Source organism: Stegostoma tigrinum, chromosome 10 (genome assembly GCF_030684315.1).
Source record: "Stegostoma tigrinum isolate sSteTig4 chromosome 10, sSteTig4.hap1, whole genome shotgun sequence".
Taxonomy (NCBI): domain Eukaryota; kingdom Metazoa; phylum Chordata; class Chondrichthyes; order Orectolobiformes; family Stegostomatidae; genus Stegostoma; species Stegostoma tigrinum.
Window position 1 is genome coordinate 81,640,087 of NC_081363.1, and position 21,714 is coordinate 81,661,800.

Below are 21,714 nucleotides of genomic sequence, written 5' to 3' on the forward strand. Positions count from 1 at the left end.
TACCTGAACTAAGATCAGCTAACTTGGCAAAGGTTGTCTCTGGTATTTTAAGGTCTGAATGCTGTTTGCTACCTTTGCCATTCTTTGGTCTATTTTCACCAAAGATCCTCAGGCAGCGGCTTCCAAACCCATGACCACTTCCATCTACAAGGTCAAGGGCAGCAGATATATGGGAACACCACCACCTGTAAGTTCCCCTCCTAGCCACTCACCATCCTGACCTGGAATTATATCATCGTTCCTTCTCTGTCGCTGGGTCAAAAGCCTGGAAATCCCTCCCTAATGGCATTGTGGGTCAACCCACAGCAGGTGAACTGCAGCAGATCAAGAAGGCAGCTCACCACCGCCTTCTCAAGGGCAACTAGGGGGATGGGCAAGAAATGCTGGCCATCCAGCGATGCCCACATCCCACAAATGAATAGAAAAAAAATTTATTATATCTCATTAGTATCCTCTTGAGTGCATCCATCTTGGCCCAAGTGCAGTGGTATTAGCAGGATGTCAGTTCAACCGCAATTCCCAAGATGTAAGCACATATTCCAGGTTGACATTTCAGCACAAGCACACAGGTATTTTTGCTTTGGTGGACATGCAACATGAAACTGAGGCCTGTATGCCCTTTTGGATGAAAATAAAAGACTCACAGACATAGTTTGAAGAACAGAGTTACTGTGGTCTTCATAACAATATTGATCTCTCAACAAAAATCATTATAAAATGTTAAAGAGGATGTGAATTTGGCAGAGTGACAGGAAGCAGATGACTTTGAGAGACATTTATTCTTCTGACTGAAGCAAGGTATTGAATGTGGCACGGAGAGGTGTGCTGTTCCTCAACCTTGTCAGGGGGGTTGTGATGGTTCAGTGCAGCCCCATTGGATCGTACTGGTGGCTGATGTCACAGGGGTAGGCTCACACAGCACTTTTGGGCGTTATGTCTTGAGGTGTGGAATGGCACTTAGCTGTTTGTATTTGGGAGCTGATTAGTCATCTTGAGGTGATCTGTTTTTCTACTTAAGTGCTTAGAAGATTTGGTGTCAGTGAAGTATAAAGTCACCGAACGGAGTCGTCAAGCGTTCAGTGCATTTATTCCTGTGTTACATTTGGTGCACTAGGCAGGACTTGGTCAAGCACCTATTCCCTCGTAAGTTATTTTTGTGGCCAGTAAGATCCGGGACAGTTTCATCTTCCCAGTTAAAAAGTGACTCTCAATGCCTTTACTCACATTTGAAGAGATGGAAGAGCACTTGACAAGAGGAACTGAAACTGGCTGCATCACTCATTTGTTCAACTATTTGCTCGATGAATTGCTCTCTCAGAGACCCAGCACAGATCCTTTGGGCCCAAACAGTCTCCATTGTGCTGCAACCATTCTTTACAAACAACATTTTCTTAGTTGATAATATTAGGCTGATCAAGGTGATGTGCCAATATTTGCTGTATAGGCTCCGACCTGAAGAATAGCAATTTGGACATGAGATTGGAAGGGCCTGATTGAAAGGATCAATGAAGGGGCTGGGCACTGTAACCCATAAGCAAGGAACTGTTTAGTCGGGGAGACATGCTGACTCACCAGCTTTGTCCCAGTGACGTGGTGACTGTCTGTTGGGTCTGGTGCAGCCTTGCCAAATGGTGGTGAGGATGGTGAAGGGTGCAGGGCTGGCACAATTTTCTGCAAGCAGGGTCCTTCAGGATTAGGTCAGTTTTGGCTGGTTTGTGTTAGGGTAGGTGTTTATGCCCCAGGTAGACGTTTAGCCTGTGACTTTATTTTAGAGTTGAACCCTTGGCTGGTTTGGTTTCAGTGGAATAAAGAGTCAATAAACTGGAATCTACATGCAAATGTGTTCTTTTGTGCATCATGTAAAATGGGGTGTCCAAGATCTTAAGGCCATAAGAAATTGGAATAGTAAGAGTTTGTTCAGTACTTTGAGCCTGCTTCATTATTCTTGGCTGATCTGACATTCCATATACTAATTTTCTGCATTTTCCACATAACTATTAATTCCCTGAATGATGAAAAATTTATCAATCTCAGCCTTGACTGTGTTTTTAATGATTTATATTAATAGCCCAGATCTAGATGAATGGAGCACCATTTCAAATTTTGAACTTGGATGTATTGTAAACCGAAGAATAGAGGTAGATCTCAAAAGCACATAAACATATTCGTGAAATGGGTAAACATTTGGCAGATTAAATCTAATCCAAGGAAATGTGAGCTGGTGCATTTTGGACAAGAAAGAAGGGTGACAATTTAAAACAAAGGACACGGCTCTAAGATGGAGCGCAGGAACAGAGGAACTTTGGAGTACATGTGCATAAACTGTTGAAGATGGCAGAGGGGAAGAGAAAATAGTCAATTAGGAGTAAGTGAACCCTTTATAAATAGAAACACCAGTATAAAAACAAGGAAATTAAAGCGCACTTTTGTAAAACACTGGTTCCACCTCAACTCGAGTATTGTATTTAACTTTGAGCACCACACTTTAGGCAGGCCTGGAGGTTTCAGAGGTGATGAAAACAAGATTTACAAGAATGGTTTCTGGGATCAGGAACTTCAGCTACATAGCTCGAAGTTGGGACTGGTTTCTGAGAGAAGGTTGAGTAGAGATTTCATCAGGCGCTCAAATTCATGAGGATTTACATTAGGGTGAAACTGTTCCCATTTATGGCAGAGAACCAGAGAACACTGATTTAAGGTGACTGGCAAAAGAACCAAAGGTAACATAGGAAAAGCGTTTGTATGCACTGCGTGGTTAGAACCTGGATTACATTGCCTGTGAGTGTGGTGCTGATAGATTCAATCATTCCTATCCAAAGAACATAGATTTCAAGGCTGTGTTGAGAGGGTGGGTGAAGTGGGACAGACTGAGTGGTTCTTATGGAGAGCTGATACAGAGATGAAAGACTCAATGGTTTTTATTTTCTTTTATTCATTAATGGGATGTGGGTGTGGCTGGCTAGGCAGCATTTATTGCCCATCCCTGATTGCCTAGAAAGCATTTCAGACTCAGCCACATTGCTGCTGGTCTGGAGTTACATGTGGGCCAGACCAGGTAGGGATGGCAGTTTACAAACCTAAATGAATTAGTAAAGAAGATAGGCTTTCCGACAATCATCAGCAGTTACGTGATCATCAGACCCTTAATTCCAGACTTTTATTGAATTCAAATTCTACCATCTGCCATGGCAGGACTCACACCCAGGCCCCCAGAATGTTATCTTGGTCTCTGGATTAACAGTTCAGTGATTATAGCACTAGGCCATTGCCTCTCCTTGGTCTCCTGTGATGTAACCATTCAATGATCACATGGATCATGTGATCTGCTCATTATCTTATTACTGTGGAACATTGCAGCTACGCTCATTGAATAGGACCCTCTTTTTTTAACGACACTCCAAGGATGGACATGTGTTTTGTATAAAACTAAAACTCTCTTTCTTATGTTTCCATATATACAGGGAATTACTCAAGCTGGAAATAGGCACCTTAGTTTACCCAAAAAGTTATCAAGAAAACACTCCTAAAGAAGACAAAATGCTCCAATATGCTGAAAATTTCAGGCGACAGTACATTTATCTGTACCCAGACAGAAAACCACTGCTTCTTAATCCGCTCAATGAATGTCGAGTTGAGGTATTTATCTTACTGAGTTTTGATGTTAGGAAATAAATATTGGATGAACTACAATGGGGAATTTTATTGTAAGTCTTAAAATAAGTTTCGATTTCTTTTTCCTAACTAACAAACAACCAAAGTTCTGCATTGTTCGATTTTTGTTTCCTCTTCTGCCAAAAGCACTGTCTTCTCCTGGCCCTTATTCCACAAGTCCTTACACCGAAGTGCCCATGATTCACTTGAGTATGTACAAAGAGTGTTATCAGAACATTTGGCTGTCGGAGGCACCACCACAGAGTTGCATTGTTTCGTCCACACACATTATTCTTCATGGGTCTTTCAATTGAGATCAAGATCAGATACACAAGTTGAACATTTGTTTTTTTCTCAGATAGAAGAAATTGAGGATTGTAGTGAACCTTCAGACAATTAAAGTAAACTGCTTTAACTAACCTTGGATTGAACCTTGAAGCATGGATAATGTGGGTAAATTTGGATTTTTCCATTTGGCAGAAAGAATAGAAAAGCAGTACACTATTTAAATGGAGCCACATTACAAAACACACTAGTACGGGTAGATCTAGGTGTCCTGGTACATGAATCACATAAAGTTAGTATGTATATACAGCAAGTTGTTAGGAAAGCAAATGGAATGTTGTTGTTTATTGAAATGGAAGTGAAATGTCAAAATAGAGAAGGTTTTGCTGCTGCTGGCAGCATTGGTGAGACCATTTCTGGAGTACTATACAGAGTTTTGGCCTATTTGGAAAAAGATACAATTGATTGAGAGGCCATTGATAGAAAATTAACTTGACTGATTCCTGGCATGAAGAGCTTATCTTATAAAGAAAGGTCCACAGTCATTGGAGTTTAAAAGATTGACAGAAGATCTTATTGAAACAGATGAGATAAGGTCTACCCACTCACCCATCTTCTACCCTGCCTCCTTGCCAGCCTACAAACTTTGAAATAACTCCACAGAGGTCGGTATCCCTTCATCAAGTCGCGCTTTATTTACATGTGCACAGTACTTGACATTGGTTTGGCTTCCTCACAGCCAGATCTCAGAATGATCAGAACGTCTGACACTCCTGTTTATATCTGTCAGCCAGCGCTCCCTAATTGGACCAGGTTAGCAGCCCTAATTCAGGGAACTCATTCACTGAGGTCCACCTGGCTGAACTCATTACAATCACTACATCTCTCTTCCTCTAAGCCCAGGGATGTGGGCTTGTTCTTTTTCTTGTAGCCGCTCCTGTAGTGTTTTTGCACTGTGTTCAGTTCCTCTGACTCAGCCTTGGATATGGACAGCATGTCTCTTGTGCCTGCAATGTCTCAGGAGAAATTTGTCATCTTCTTCGAGCAGTAAAGGTTGTGACATCCACCATGTCCATCTTGGACTCTGAAGTTTCTTTGACACTAAACAGAGAGGGAGAACTCACGCATGCTGACAGCAATTCCAGCTGTTCTGAGGGGCCAGGTATATTTTGCACCTGCCCTGCCTGTGAGTTGGTAACTTTCATGTGGTCCACATGCTGGTTTAGGGCCACCACGCCTACCAGAACTTTGTACTTCATGGGATCTGACTTCACATTCACCGTGCCTCTTACCCATTCAGAGCCTTTTCCATGGTTTCGGCACCAAATTTCGTCCCCTGAAGTAAACTGCCTCTCTCGCTTAGAGGAGTCTTGTGTCTGGCATTGGCATTCCTGGTGCCATTTCACCTTCTCCCTTCATGTCCGGGAAGATCATATTTAACCTGGTGTGGTGTCTTCTCCCCATTAGCAACTCTGCAGTAGCTATCCCTGTACTTACATGAGAGGTAGTCAATAACCAAATAGGAATCAGGACAGCTTGGTATCTAGAGAAGCTGTAGGCTGTTTCTTTAAGCCTGCCTTTAAAGTTTGGACTGTTCTTTCCACCAGACTATTGGACGATGGATGGTATAGAGCTAATATCATTTGTCAATCGACTTCAGGAAGTACTCAAATTCCCTGTTGGTAATTGATGGCCTATTGTCTGTGACCAGTACCTCCAGGGCTGGTATTTTGCAAAAAGTGCTCGCAGTTTTTCTATCGTCATCCCTGTATTTGACAAATGAACTCTCTGCACATTCAACCACATTGAGTGAGCATCCACAATGACTGAGAGCATTGAGCCCATGAAAGGACCTGCGAGCTCCAGGTTTACCCCACCATTCCCATGAAAGTAGAGGAGGTGTTGGTGGTCATTTTTGTCCTTGTTGGTACTCTGGGTACTGCCCCACCAACACAGCTATATTTGTCAACCAGGGCTCCCTGATTAGACTAGGTTAACAGCCTCCGTCAGGGAATTTATACTCTGGCTGACCCTGTTACTCACTACACACTTAACTGATATAATTAACTTCTTTCAAAGAGTCTACAAAATATTTAAACCCTGTTCTTAGCAGAATATGCCAGCTTGTGCTGTACAAATGGGCTGCCGCTTGGATTCCACCAACAACTTTGCACTGTAAGGATAAACTCTGAAAATAAAACTCTGCATTTCTGAATAGGACTGGGTTCAGAAATCCTGATCAGAATGCTGAGCTGCAGTAGAACATAAAAGAAATAGTGTGGTGGAAAGCTGATGGTGATTGTCACTCCTCAGTTGTTTTGAGCCAGTATTGAGAACTGAAAAATGTAAAAATGCCCAGTCAAAAATGTTAGCTGCATGTTATTCAACGATGCATTGCATTTCATTGGAGAACTGATCAAGGATACTGATCAGTGTTGGAATGGGATGAGTAAGTACAATGTTGAAGACAAGTTCTATGTTCACAGACAGGCTAAACTCATTGATAAGGGACAGATTGAGCTCCCTGATCAAGTGTGGGTGAGTTGTCTACCTGGAAAGTCATGTATAGGACTGAAATATCTGTGGACCCAAGAAGGTTGTACTATCTGTCGAAGGTAACCTCAATTCTGTAGTTGTGGAAGGGCGGAGCTCAATTTGTTTCACCGAGCTAAAGCCCAATGTGAATTCAAATAACAGCAGCAGTCCTTCAGTGTATGTCAACTATAGCCTATACAACGGAAGGAAAACAAATGATAAACCAGCCAGTGAATCTGATAGTGAACACGCACAAGTTTATTTGTAATAAGAAGCAATGTAAATAAGCTAACAAGTTAATTTCATTTCTTTTTGTCAACAGAAATTTGTAAGCACAACACTCCGCCCAACGTTGCTGAAGCACGGGGAACTGTACAACTGGAAGGACTGTGCCCAATTTGTGTCTGACTTTCTAATAGTAGATCCTTTGGATCCTATCACTGATGTGGTAAGAAAGTCCACTTTGAAGGGGAAATTTGCACTCCTTTTGAAAGAGTTACCAGTAAGGAGCAGCTCATGGAGCAACAATTTTCAACAACAATGACAAGAACCTGCTTTTTGATAGTGATTTTAATATTTATAAAGACATTTCTGTGCGCTTTGAACAAAGAATCCTTGGCAAATATGAGTTTAGTCGGGAAAGCAGGGGCACAGTAACATAGTTAAATGGAAACACAATGGTGGCATGAAGACAGCTGATAAGGTGGAAGTGCCAGGGATTTGTTGTGGGGAGGGAAACAGCTCAATGAGTAAAAGAGACGTTTCTGATGAGAGAGTTGAGGCAATGGGGAGCATGGAGTTAGAAGAGCAACGGATTCATACAGAATACTTCATTGCCTACTGTTCACTCCTTTTCTTCACCATGTCCTTGAATGTGTTTTGCCTCCCAGATCTGTGCCCATCTTTGCCCAAGTTTCTAACTTGAACCCGTCAAATCAGATTCCTGGCCTTTTTGCTTCACTAAAGTAGTGAAAGGATTTGTTTCACTGGAATAACTTTTATCATAAGTTATCAATGTCACATGTTGATATCGTCTTGTTAGCATGACCATGGTAAGTTATCTTTCTTCTTTGACCTCAACATCCAACAAAATATTGGGTAGAGTGAAGCGATTGACTAAATTTGTCTCAAGAACATTCATTATTTAACCACAATTCCACGTGTTTTGAAGGGAACTTTTGAGGCTTAACCAAATCATTTGCAACCATGGCATTCTATTCAACTATAATGGGACAATAAGCAAATATCCATTTCATCACCAAGACTGCTTTCACAGCTGCAGCCTCACCCAACTATGTCCTTCCTCAATTTATTTCCTTCTGAAAAATCTTTGTTACCTTTAGACTCAGTTGCATCCTGGTTGTTCTGGCTGGTAGCTTACTTTGCAATTTCTACAGACATGAATTCATTCACAGTTTAGTGCCTGAATCCTAACACTCTCTAAATCCTGTTCCCCCATCACCCTTATGCTAGTCGTCCTACACTGGTTCCCATTTTAAGAATACTTTGAATTTTGACTTCATCCTTGTTTTCAAATCCATTCATGCTATCTCCCTAACTGCAAAGTACTTTGGCTCTAAACTCTCCAAGATCTATGAATTCCTTCAGTTGTGATCCTGCATGCATTCTCAAATTTAATTGCTTCATTTTTTTGGCCCTAAACTCTTCAGTTCCTCCATTAAAATGTTGCTTAAAACTTTTCCCAATGTGCTAGTTCCTTGGTTCCACCCTCCCTCTAGGCCATTTTTCTACATGCAGGATTGTCGGGAGAGATATATTGGAGACTGGGTTACCTGCTCGCATGTGGAGGGTAATCTACATAGCTCATTTATTACAGCCAACTGGGATATTTCTACCTGGAATCAGAAGCGGCTGCAGCCGCCAAATGATGGCCTGACTGCAAAGTCCATTTTTAATTTAAGATTTAAACATTGTTGGACACAGGCCCCCTCCTTTTTGAAAAATCCTCCTTTTTGCTTACTGTCCAGGCTACTGTTCATTTCAAGCTACCAGACCTATGAATGGCAGTCCAGCTGCGAAAGTCTCCCCACCCAGCTGGAAAAATTGGTGAATAACGCACACCGATTTGATACATCTTGTAAACTTAAAAATGGAGCACCAGTGTGACCAGCAATTTCTTTTCCAAGTAGCACTTCATTTTAACTGAGTGGTCTCCCTGCACCATCAAAAATTAGATGGTGAGTTGATCTCTAAGCCAATTAATCAGTTATCTCTGTGAAAGGGCAATCAATCATTGTTCCCCTATGTGAAGGAAAAGGCAGGTTCAGAACCTGGGATCAGTCCCGCTGTCGATCTTGGCATTGGAAAAATCCTGAAAATGATCATAGCCCTTTTAATTCACTTTCAAACATTTGGTAGCCTCAAGGCATAGTGCTGATGAAGTTGTTGACTAATTGTGGCAATCAATTTCTGTTAATAAATCTACACACCCACACATGATGTGATGTGAAGAGCAACCTATTTATTGCCTCAAACCTGCTCTGCAGTTCTGTTTCTAAACCTTACACTACTTTAGACATTTGTTCAAAAATATTACGTTCATCAGGCATGATCTAGCTAATATACATCTACAGTCCCTCCAACTCCCTGCCAAACCCAGGCGCTGTTCTCTGGTGCTACTGTTCTGGACATGGTGAAACATCTAATATTTGTCTACATTATCTCATTCCTTTTAAATTGTAAAGCCAGCAAGTACATTACACCTTAACCTTCTCTTCCAGTAAGAACATGCCGAGTTTACATAATTGCTTTTCATAATCCTTGCTGTGTCTGTACTAATTGCCTAAGAGTTCTGTCAGTGCAATTGAAAGAGGTGGAAGACCGAGGGAATCCCTGCTGAAGTTCGAGGTCGTATATCAGCATGCTACTGCCCTGGGCATGCTGACTTTCTCAAAATTGGATATTAGAGGATTTTAGACAGTTAAATCTATGAGCACAGGCCATGACCAATCAACATCTATGTTATATGTAATCTGAGATATATAAGACCAAGAGAAAAAGTAACATTTCTCAGAGCCATCTCAAAGAGATTCACCTATAATAAAGGAAATACTCTGGCTATTTCTTTGTAGGTGAAAACACTCACTCATGTAGCAGGCAGCAGGAAGATAAATGACTAGTTCCTCAGTGTTGGTCAGGGTTAGAAGGAATGCCTGCTCTTCATCAATCATGGTCACGGGATTTTTAGCATTTACTATACAACACCTTCTCAGTACTGTGTTCTAGTATCTACCTAGATCACATACACACATTCTAAAGTTAGGGGTTAGTCTCAGAATCTTCTGGCTAAAACAAGTGTGCTGACAATTGAATCAGTTCACATAGCTCGTTCAACCTACAATTACTAATTAAGGAGATCAGATATAGCCTGAACATCAAAATTTTTCCAACTCTTCCCACCCTTTGACTTTGCACAGTATAGGGCTTTAAGGAGACAAATTACTGTCCAATATTTTTACCAAATAACAACTATTCAAAAACAAGTTTTAGTTGTGTTTTATGGCAAACCATAGAACATTACAGCGCAGTACAGGCCCTTCGGCTCTTGATGTTGTGCCGACGTGTGAAACCTGTCTGAAGCCCATCTAACCTACACAATTCCATTATCATCCATATGTTTATCCAATGACCATTTAAATGCCCTTAAAGTTGGCGAATCTACTACTGTTGCAAGCAGGGCATTCCATGTCCTTACTATTTCTCTGAGTAAAGAACCTACCTCTGACATCTGTCCTTTATCTATCACTCCTCAATTTAAAGCTGTGTCCTCTCATGCTAGCCGTCACCATCGAAGAAAAAGGCTCTCACTGTCCACCCTATCTAATCCTCTGATCATCTTGTATGTCACTATTAAGTTGCCTCTTAATCTTTTTCTCACTAATGAAAACAGCCTCAAATCCCTCAGCCTTTCCTCATAAGTCCTTCCCTCCATATCAGGCAACATCCTGGTACATCTCCTCTTCACCCTTTCCAATGCTTCCACATCCTTGCTATAATGTGGCAACCAGAACTGTACGCAATACTCCAAGTGTTGTCGCTCTAGAGTTTTGTACAGCTGCAACATGACCTCATGGCTCTGAAACTCAATCCCTCTACCAAGAAAACCTAACACACCGCACACCTTCTTATCAGCCCTATCAACCTGGGTGGAAACTTTCAGGGATCTATGCACATGGACACCGAGATCCCTCTGCTCATCCACACTACCAAGAATCTTACCATTAGCCCAGTACTCTGTATTCTTGTTACTCCATCCAAAGTGAATCACCTCACACTTTTCCATATTAAACTCCATTTGCCACCTCTCAGCCTAGCTCTGCAGCTTATCTGTAACCTGCAACATCCTTCCGCGCTATCCACAACTCCACCAACTGTAGTGTCATCTGCAAATTTACTAATCCATCCTTCTAAGCCCTTATCCAGGTCATTTATAAAAATGACAAACAGCAGTGGCCCCAAAACAAATCCTTGTGGTACACCACTAGTAACTGAACTCTAGGATGAACATTTCCCATCAACCACCACCCTCTGTCTTCTAATATTAGCCAATTTCTGACCCAAACCACTAAATCCCATACTTCCATATTTTCTGCAATGGCATACCATGGGGAACCTTATCAAACGCTTTACTGAAATCCATTTACACCACATCACCTGCTTTACCCTCATCCACTTGTTTGGTCACCTTCTCAAAGAACTCAATAAGGCTTGTAGGCAATGTAGCCAAGTACTGTCTTTAGTTAACTTTCTTTGGCTTTCTTCTTTAGTATTTCCTTCATCTTCACTGGATACCTGTCAGAGGGGTGAGCTTTTTCCTCCCATGAATGCTGAAACTGATTGCAGCAGCTTTACTTCCAGACCAGTTAACTAAAGGCTGATGGAATGTTGGATGTGGTATCCTTTCTGGCTCAGCTTCACTGATTAGCAAATTTGAGTCACTTGGGGAAAGAGATGTAGGCATTTGTAAAAACGTGAATTCAAAAAAAAAGGTATTTTAGTGTGGAGCTATACCAAAATTGCATGATGAATGTACAGATACTTTGTTGTCTGTATTGACTACTAGATACTACTGAAATTGCCTAAAGGTGCATTTGAGATGCCAAATATGTCAAAACAGTGCTTTTCAATCTCTGGGGCCAATTCTCAGACCAGACCATTGGACTCAATAGCTGCTATATCTGTAGACAGTTGATAGTGGCAGTCATTAGCCCTCTTCCTCAGGTCCATTAGTAGAGAGTTTAGTGATTCAACACTAATTAGTCTTTTTAACTTAATTTATCTTTTATATCAAACAAAGACGCTTCTGTATGAGTTAAAATGATCCCATAACATTGTTCAGGGGGGTTCTCCTGGTGTCCCATCTAAGACTTATTTTATAACTTGTACCCAAAACAGATGGTCCAATCTTTAATTTCCTGTTGGTTGTGAGAGATTGCAACAGGTAAAGTACTATAATGATAGCAGAGCCCATTGGGACATTCTGAAGTCTTGAAAAGAGCAATGTAATGTTCTTCATTTTTAACTCAGATCTACAAGCATGGCCAATGGTTAGGTTATATTACTGCAGTAATAGCCCATAAAATTAGCAACACTTACCCAAAATCAAAAGAAAATGGTATGTGAAGGCTGCTCTGAGTCTGGTACAGCAAACTTTATTTTAACTGGTACCTTATGAGCCGGCACTGTCAATAGACCGGCAAAGGTTATATACCTGCATTACTCCCGTCTCTGCAATGGCCGATTAGTCAGTTGAGGGTGCAGGTAAGAAGGCGCTCTACCTTTTTAAAGTATTAATTAAGTCAAAGTGGCATTTTTTTCTCAGTGATCTATGCTGTAAACAAAGTATAACAGTGATGTATGTATGTATATACCCCCTGCAGTATGTTTTTATTGTGTGTTAGTCACTTAGTGTATGTTTTTACATTGATTATGTGGACCTATTGATCGACCGATACATTGCTTGGGTGCCTGTTAATGAAAAAAGTTTGCTGTATTTATTTTGTTGGATGCGTATACATCAGTTCAAGCCATATATTGCATATTGCTTGACTGAGAGCTTGCGGGTTTTTACTTTTGGCTTTTTGATGCACTCTGAATGTGTATATTTTCCCTCCGCCGACAGCCAGCGTGTTTGTTTTCCCCAACTACTGTCCTGAAACGTCAGAAGGGAAACTGCTTTGATTTCAGCAACCTGCTCTGCTCATTACTGATTGGCACGGGATACGATGCATATTGTGTCAGTGGATACGCCGTCAAGGAAATGTGTCTGGTGGATGAAACAAGGGAGATCTGCCCACTGCTGAAAGAAACTGGTCAAGTGAGAAAATCATTTTGCACGGTTAAATAACCTAACCTCTGGCTGTACTGCTGGCATGAAAATGGAAATATTTTACAGTGGGCCAGCAAGAAGCACTCCAACGAGGTTGAAGCTGGTTTCTACTGTGTACAAGGAATGTTTAATATGACAGTGTAGTGGGAACCATACTCTATATCTACCATATATCGTAACCAAACAAAAGAGATTTTATGCACGAGTGTAATGGGAGGTTTACATTATGTTGACCAATGCTGTACTTAGTTTTGGAATATTTTATAGCAAGAGTACAGGTGCCTTTACTGTACTTTACAGCACAATGGCTCAGTGGTTAGCATTGCTGCCTCACAGCGCAAGGGGTCCAGGTTCCAAGTCCTGGGTGACTGTCTGTGTGGAGTTTGCACATTCTTCCTGTGTCTGTGTGGATTTCTTCTGGGTGTTACGGTTTCCTCCAAAGATGTGCAGTTTAGGTAGACTGGCCAAGCTAAATTACCCCATAGTGTCCAGGGATGCGCAGGCTAGGTCTATTAGATCTGGGAGATGTGCGGCTATGGGGTTAGGGTGTTGGATCTGGGTGTAATGCTCTTTAGAGGGTCACTGCATGCTTGATGAGCTGAATAGCCTCTTTCTGCACTGTGAAGATTCAATGATGCATCTTGGAACTATCTCAGGGTTTCAGGAAATTCATCCCCGCTTTGTGGGTGGGAGGTAGATCAGCAGAGCAGGAATGACTGCTGGTGTTGCATCGAAGGAAGTCCCTGAAAACTAAAAATCACTCCTTGACGTAACTACTCAGTAACATAAGGATATGGAAACATATTGGAAGTTGGGGATTTTGTAGAAGATAGGTATTGTGACAGCTCTCTGGATAGCGGACACACATCTGCACAATTTGTTGCCTTTGGTCACAAATGAGCTGGACAATAAGTGAAATTCCTTCCTATTCAGAAATCTGGTTGGATGATGCCATGGAGCTTTGAGTGCCATATGTTTTGTCAATTGCACCACATACCCGAAGAAACCCAGCAATGACTGCAAATCTGATAGCTCAGCCACCTTGTCTTTCTGGGTCCAATTTGAACTGGACAATCTGAATTGCTTCCCTGTAAAGGGGATGAGTGTACTCATGACTGCACTTGTGCTGACTGAGAGATGCCAATGTACCTTTTTCAGCTTTGAAAGGAGCCACTAGCTCGGAGGTTTTGTGCCCGGTGTTCAGTACAGGTGTAATGCTGCCTCCTAAGCAATGTGATTGCATATCTGCTTACAAAAGGTGGCAGATGTAGGTTGTGGTGTCCAGCATTGCCTTTCACAATTCAAGTTGCCATAGAATCTTTGGTACACCCACTCTCTCCGTAAACCCTCTCTGAGTGTACTTCTCAATGCAATGAAAACTCTGGTTCCCCTCCTCAAATATTCCCCTCCACAATTGAAACCTCTTGAGACTCACGTCTCTGGTTCTGCTAGTGCTAAATGTTCCACCTTCACCTCCTTCTTAACCTCATCTGCTAGGTTAATTTGGTAAAGCTTTTGGTGTGGAAGCACCAATCTGTGAGGATTTATCCGAAACAAGATGTTTGTTTTCCATTTAAGATCTTGACATTGTCGTTGTAACCTTTGGTTCATTATCAGACTGTAAATGAGTTAGGTGAATGCCTACCCAGTAGTCACCCCTATATGGTAAGGTGTATCACCTATGACCCATGACCTCTTCTTCATTTAACCATGTGCCAAATTTTTGTGATCTTGATCTTCACATTGGTTGCTATGCATGCAGCAATTAGCTCAATCTGACTCTCGGTAGCCTTTATTATCCCCTGTGATGCAGCTACACAACCTTGGAATCGATATCCTGCGTAATAGTTTCTGCCCATGTCCTTAATTTTCAGATAGATGAATGCTCCTGTACAGAATGTGGAATTACCTCCATGGCACCATCACCACTGTTCTTGGGTCAACTGAATCTCAGGATTCAAGGAATCACTACACATATTTTGGATGTTGATGTTAGGAGTTGATGGGGCTCATTCAACTTAATTCTACACTCAATGCTTCCCTTCAGTAATAAGACTTTAACTAAGTGCTCATGTAATATTATTTTTCAGTTTCTGTAACAATTTTGACATCTAGCAAAGTATAGGAACACAAGAGATAAATCTTGGTCCATTCCCATTTGTGCTGTGCATTTTTATGAGCTGATTCAGGAAAAAGTTAGGGTGGTAGTTGCTAATTTTCATTTGATTTTATGAGGCAGCATAGTGGCTCAGTAGTTAGCACTGCTGCCTCATAGCACCAGGGACGATTCCAGCTGTGGGTGACCATCTTTGTGGAGTATGCATGTTCCCCTGGTCTGTAACCTGTATAGGTTTCCCCTGGGTGCTCCAGTTTCTCCAACAGTCCAAAGATGAGTAGGTTAGGTGGATGGGCCATGCTAAAGTGCCCATAGTGTCCAGAAATGTGCTGGTAAAGTGTGTTAGCCATGGGAAAGTGCAGCATTATAGGGTGGGATGCTCTCCAGAGCGTCGGTGCAGATTTGATAGGCCAAGTAGCCTCTTTCTGCACTGTAAGGCTTCCTATGATTCTATTTCTTTACTCTTTATTTTCTTCGACACTTCACTTTCTGACACTACATTCCCCCCCTACCCCGCCATCATGTAAATGGGCTGCTTTCCTCATGTGCCCTCATAAGGGGAAGCACAGTGGTTCACTGGTTAGTACTGCTGCCTCACAGTGCCAGGGATCCAGGTTTTATTCCACCTATGGGCAGTTGTATGTGTGGAGTTTGCACATTCTCCCTGTGTCTGTGTGGTTTTCCACTGGGTGCTCTGGTTTCCTACTGCAGTCCAAAGATATGCAAATTAAGTGGATTGGCCATGCTAAATTACCCATAGTGTTCAGGCATGTGCAGGCTAGATGAATTAGTCATGGTAAATATAGGATTACAGGGATAGGGTAGGGATGTGGGTCTGGGTGGGATGCTCTTCGGAGGGTAGGTGTTGACCTGTTGGGCCGAATGGCCTGTTTCCACACTGTAGGGATTCTGTGATGATTCTGTGACCTTCTTCAGTCTTCCTTTGTGACTCTCCATCCTGTTGCCATCTGCTTGATGGCTCCTTGACATGAGTTTCACTTCCCCCTGATCCACTTCCTTTCAGATCCTTGTGCCCAGCCTTAGCCTTAACACTCTACATTCAATTCACCAGGTCTTTCTCCCTTCTCGGTATACCTAATTATCTTATTGATTTCCCCACCTTAAATATGCAGTTTCCGTCCTTTTCTCAGTTGTGCCTACCACTATGATTCTCCCCTGTGCAACCCAGTTTCCTCCCTGCAATCCCCAGGATACTTCTAGCTCTCCTGACAACTATAGCCTTTAAGTTCCATTCCTACTATTTCTTTCTTCCATTTATTTGAGTCAGCTGGTGTAACTGTTTTACTTGTGTAGGCTTGTTGATCCAGAAAGGTTTCAGCCCTGTCACTGCAAACAGTTCCACAAAGAAACAGCTTAGTTATGAAGGAGCCAAGTTTTTTCTCATCGTATCTTGGAAGAAGAAGCCTAACTCATTAGGTAAACACTTCATATAGAGTCATGTAAAGAGGTACTTTGGCTCATCATGTCTGTGCTGGTTATGAAATACTTGTGTACTATAATCCCACTTCTCAGTTATGTATCCTGCAGTTTCGCATGCTATAGCATTTCTAGTATTCACCTTAATACTGCTTAAATGTTGTGCTGGTTCCCGTTTCTACCACTCTTTCGGTGAGTATCAGATGCCCACCACCCTTTGGGTGAAAACTTTTTTTTCCTTAAATCCCCTCTAAACTTCCCGCCCCTTACCTTAAATCTATGCCCCTATTTATTGACCCCTCCATTAAGTGGAAATTTGCTTCCTATCTGCCCTATCTATGCCCCTCAGAATTTTGTAGATTGCAGTTAGGTCTTCACTGCTCCAAAGATAAACAATCCCGCCTATCTTGTTTCATGACTTAAATGTTAACGTCTAGGGAATATTGGTGAGTGTTAGTGTCCATGAATGTTAGCAGTCTACAATCATCATTGGCCACATTACCACTGACATTACATCTATTGTGAGCTGAATTGGAAATAAAATGCTAGCATCAGTAAAAATGACCATGAAGCTGTCAAGTTATGTGAGAAACCCAGTCTTTGCTTCACCTGGCCTACATGTGACTCCATTTCCACAGCAATGCAGTTTCCTCTAAACTGATCACTGAAATGATCTGGTAAATCACTTGAGTTGTATTAACCAACCCAAACATTCGCTCCCTCCACTGCCAGCATATTATTGCTGCATTGTGTATTATCTAAAGGATGTCCTGTAACAACTCACCAAGGCTTTCAGGAAACCTGAAGCCTGCAACTGCAAACACTTAGAAGGTCAAAGCAGAAGGTGAATGGAGACAACATCTCCTGCAAGTTCCTTGCCAAGTTACTCACTATACTGACTTGGACTATGTCAACGTACCTTAATTATGGCTGAGTAAACTCTTGTAACTTACTAATAACAAAGTGGGAGCACTTTCACCAGATGGACTACAGATGTTCATTACAGCCAATCATCACCTTCTAATGGGCATCTAGGGATGGACAAATATATGCTGGCTTTTCAGCCATGCTTAAGTTCTCTGGATGAGTAAAAATGATTGTCCTGTCAATTGTGTGGATAAATGCACTTACGAGCGCTGTAGATCAGGGAATGCTAGACTCACTTTTTCAATCTATGCTACTGTGAGCAACACATTATTGTGTTATAGTTTGCTTCAGTGTTTCATGATTCAACAGGGCCAAGACGTACAGATATTCTATTCCCTAGCAGAAATTTATGCATGTGCAGACTTGGGCACAAGTACACTGTGATGCTTCATGTGGTTATATAGCTTGCCAACACCATGGGCTCATAACAGGTTGAGACACTAGAGCATTGTGCAAACCCAAAAGCCATCAGCTACTATGAATGGGGAATAGGGTAGCGGTAATCGTTAAAAAAAACTGTCAAATGCTCTATACAGTCAACATGTTATAATTAGTGCTTATATTAAACATACATTTTTCCTTTTAAAAGACTAATAAAGAACAAGAAAAACCCCCTGTGAAGAAATACGCGGTGAAACCAGTCCGAGAGTTAAAAAGCAAATTTGAAATGAAACAGGAAGCAAAGAGGCTAGCAGAGGAGAAAGCAGAAGAGGAAAGGAAGCAGAAAGAAGTGGACGATTTGGCAGATGTGAGTCCCATTAGTTAATTCTTCTGTTTATATATGTGTACCAAACTAAAGAATGAATGGATCTTGATAAAGATAACTCAGGCTAGGGATAGCACTGTTAAAACATAACAGCATGAAAAGTAGGAGCAAACATGAACTACACATCCTGTTGAGAGATAATGGGGACTGCAGATGCTGGAGATTCCAAGATAATAAAATGTGAGGCTGGATGAACACAGCAGGCCAAGCAGCATCTCAGGAGCACAAAAGCTGACGTTTCGGGCCTAGACCCTTCATCAGAGAGGGGGATGGGGGGAGGGAACTGGAATAAATAGGGAGAGAGGGGGAGGCGGACCGAAGATGGAGAGTAAAGAAGATAGGTGGAGAGAGTGTAGGTGGGGAGGTAGGGAGGGGATAGGTCAGTCCAGGGAAGACGGACAGGTCAAGGAGGTGGGATGAGGTTAGTGGGTAGCGGGGGGTGCGGCTTGGGGTGGGAGGAAGGGATAGGTGAGAGGAAGAACCGGTTAGGGAGGCAGAGACCGGTTGGACTGGTTTTGGGATGCAGTGGGTGGGGGGGAAGAGCTGGGCTGGTTGTGTGGTGCAGTCGGGGGAGGGGACGGACTGGGATGGTTGAGGGATGCAGTAGGGGAAGGGGAGATTTTGAAACTGGTGAAGTCCACATTGATACCATATGGCTGCAGGGTTCCCAGGCGGAATATGAGTTGCTGTTCCTGCAACCTTCGGGTGGCATCATTGTGGCAGTGCAGGAGGCCCATGATGGACATGTCATCAAGAGAATGGGAGGGGGAGTGGAAATGGTTTGCGACTGGGAGGTGCAGTTGTTTTTTGCGAACCCGAGCACCAAACCATCATCTCCAACACCATTCACGACCTCATCACCTCAGGGGACCTCCCACCCACAGCCTCCAACCTCATTGTTCCCCAACCCCGCACGGCCCGTTTCTATCTCATTCCCAAAATCCACAAACCTGCCTGCCCTGGTCGACCCATCGTCTCAGCCTGCTCCTGCCCCACCGAACTCATCTCCACCTATCTGGACTCCATTTTCTCCCCTTTGGTCCAGGAACTCCCCACCTACGTCCGTGACACCACCCACGCCCTCCACCTCCTCCAGGACTTCCAATTCCCTGGCCCCCAACACCTCATATTCACCATGGACGTCCAGTCCCTGTACACCTGCATTCCGCATGGAGATGGCCTCAAGGCCCTCCGCTTCTTCCTGTCCCGCAGGCCCGACCAGTCCCCCTCCACCGACACTCTCATCTGCCTAGCTGAACTCGTCCTCACACTCAACAACTTCTCTTTTGACTCCTCCCACTTCCTACAGACTAAGGGGGTGGCCATGGGCACCCGCATGGGCCCCAGCTATGCCTGCCTCTTTGTAGGTTACGTGGAACAGTCCCTCTTCCGCACCTACACAGGCCCCAAACCCCACCTCTTCCTCCGGTACATTGATGACTGTATCGGCGCCGCCTCTTGCTCCCCAGAGGAGCTCGAACAGTTCATCCACTTCACCAACACCTTCCACCCCAACCTTCAGTTCACCTGGGCCATCTCCAGCACATCCCTCACCTTCCTGGACCTCTCAGTCTCCATCTCAGGCAACCAGCTTGTAACTGATGTCCACTTCAAGCCCACCGACTCCCACAGCTACCTAGAATACACCTCCTCCCACCCACCCTCCTGCAAAAATTCCATCCCCTATTCCCAATTCCTCCGCCTCCGCCGCATCTGCTCCCACGACAAGACATTCCACTCCCGCACATCCCAGATGTCCAAGTTCTTTAAGGACCGCAACTTTCCCCCCACGGTGATCGAGAATGCCCTTGACCGCGTCTCCCGCATTTCCCGCGACACATCCCTCACACCCCGCCCCCGCCACAACCGCCCCAAGAGGATCCCCCTCGTTCTCACACACCACCCTACCAACCTCCGGATACAACGCATTATCCTCCGACACTTCCGCCATTTACAATCCGACCCCACCACCCAAGACATTTTTCCATCCCCTCCCCTGTCTGCTTTCCGGAGAGACCACTCTCTCCGCGACTCCCTTGTTCGCTCCACACTGCCCTCCAACCCCACCACACCCGGCACCTTCCCCTGCAACCGCAGGAAATGCTACACTTGTCCCCACACCTCCTCCCTCACCCCCATCCCAGGCCCCAAGATGACATTCCACATCAAGCAGAGGTTCACCTGCACATCTACCAATGTGGTATACTGCATCCACTGTACCCGGTGCGGCTTCCTCTACATTGGGGAAACCAAGCGGAGCCTTGGGGACCGCTTTGCAGAACACCTCCGCTCAGTTCGCAAAAAACAACTGCACCTCCCAGTCGCAAACCATTTCCACTCCCCCTCCCATTCTCTTGATGACATGTCCATCATGGGCCTCCTGCACTGCCACAATGACGCCACCCGAAGGTTGCAGGAACAGCAACTCATATTCCGCCTGGGAACCCTGCAGCCATATGGTATCAATGTGGACTTCACCAGTTTCAAAATCTCCCCTTCCCCTACTGCATCCCTCAACCATCCCAGTCCGTCCCCTCCCCCGACTGCACCACACAACCAGCCCAGCTCTTCCCCCCCACCCACTGCATCCCAAAACCAGTCCAACCGGTCTCTGCCTCCCTAACCGGTTCTTCCTCTCACCTATCCCTTCCTCCCACCCCAAGCCGCACCCCCCGCTACCCACTAACCTCATCCCACCTCCTTGACCTGTCCGTCTTCCCTGGACTGACCTATCCCCTCCCTACCTCCCCACCTACACTCTCTCCACCTATCTTCTTTACTCTCCATCTTCGGTCCGCCTCCCCCTCTCTCCCTATTTATTCCAGTTCCCTCCCCCCATCCCCCTCTCTGATGAAGGGTCTAGGCCCGAAACGTCAGCTTTTGTGCTCCTGAGATGCTGCTTGGCCTGCTGTGTTCATCCAGCCTCACATTTTATTATCTACACATCCTGTTGAACCTCCTTTGCCAGTCAGTTTGATCACAGCTGAATTTTTGATTACAATTCAGATTTTCTCCCTCTCTCCTTAGCCATTGATTCTCTATGTCCAAAAATATGTCTGTATCATTTTTAAATATGTTAAATGGTGGAGCACCCATAACTCTGTGAGGTGCACAATCCCAGAAGTTCACAACCTTTGAAGTAAAAACACAATCTCCTCATTTCCATACAAAATAATTGGCTCCTTACCATAGCTGTGCCCGCTATGGTCTAGATTCCCCAGCCAGAAAAAATTACTTCTCCGTAACTTCTTCATCGAGCCTCTTCATAATGAGATCACGTCTCAGTTTCCTGAACTCCAGCTAACATAGGCCCATTTTCACTCAGCCTCTGTTTAAGCCTGTCCTTACTCGAGTACAAATCTAGCGAAACTTTGCTGCACTGCCTCTAAAGCACGCACGGAAAAACAGAAAATGTTCCAAATACTCAGCAGACCGCTTTAGATTGCATTAATTATATTTGGGAGAACTTTGGGCCTTCATTGAAGTTTAGCCACTTCCTGGAATTCCATTATGGTCTGTTGACTGGGTGGAATTTTAAAATGGAATTCCACAACCTACCAGGTCCTCTTGATTAGGTGGGGTTGGAGGGACAGGTCAAAGTCTAGATGCACCTCAGTGGTATGGGGCCAGGTGAACCACTCAGCTACC

At 43.7% G+C, this 21,714-nt stretch overlaps 1 protein-coding gene across 1 annotated transcript in view; it reads left to right on the top strand.

The window, feature by feature from the left end:
* ccdc135 (coiled-coil domain containing 135) overlaps positions 1–21,714 on the top strand; it is a 72,943-nt gene that overhangs the window by 12,947 nt on the left and 38,282 nt on the right. Inside the window, exons 3-6 of the mRNA XM_048537757.2 lie at positions 3,462–3,636; positions 6,794–6,919; positions 12,614–12,808; positions 17,890–18,048. Coding sequence (XP_048393714.2) covers positions 3,462–3,636; positions 6,794–6,919; positions 12,614–12,808; positions 17,890–18,048 — 655 coding nt within the window. The remainder of the gene's footprint in view (positions 1–3,461; positions 3,637–6,793; positions 6,920–12,613; positions 12,809–17,889; positions 18,049–21,714) is intronic.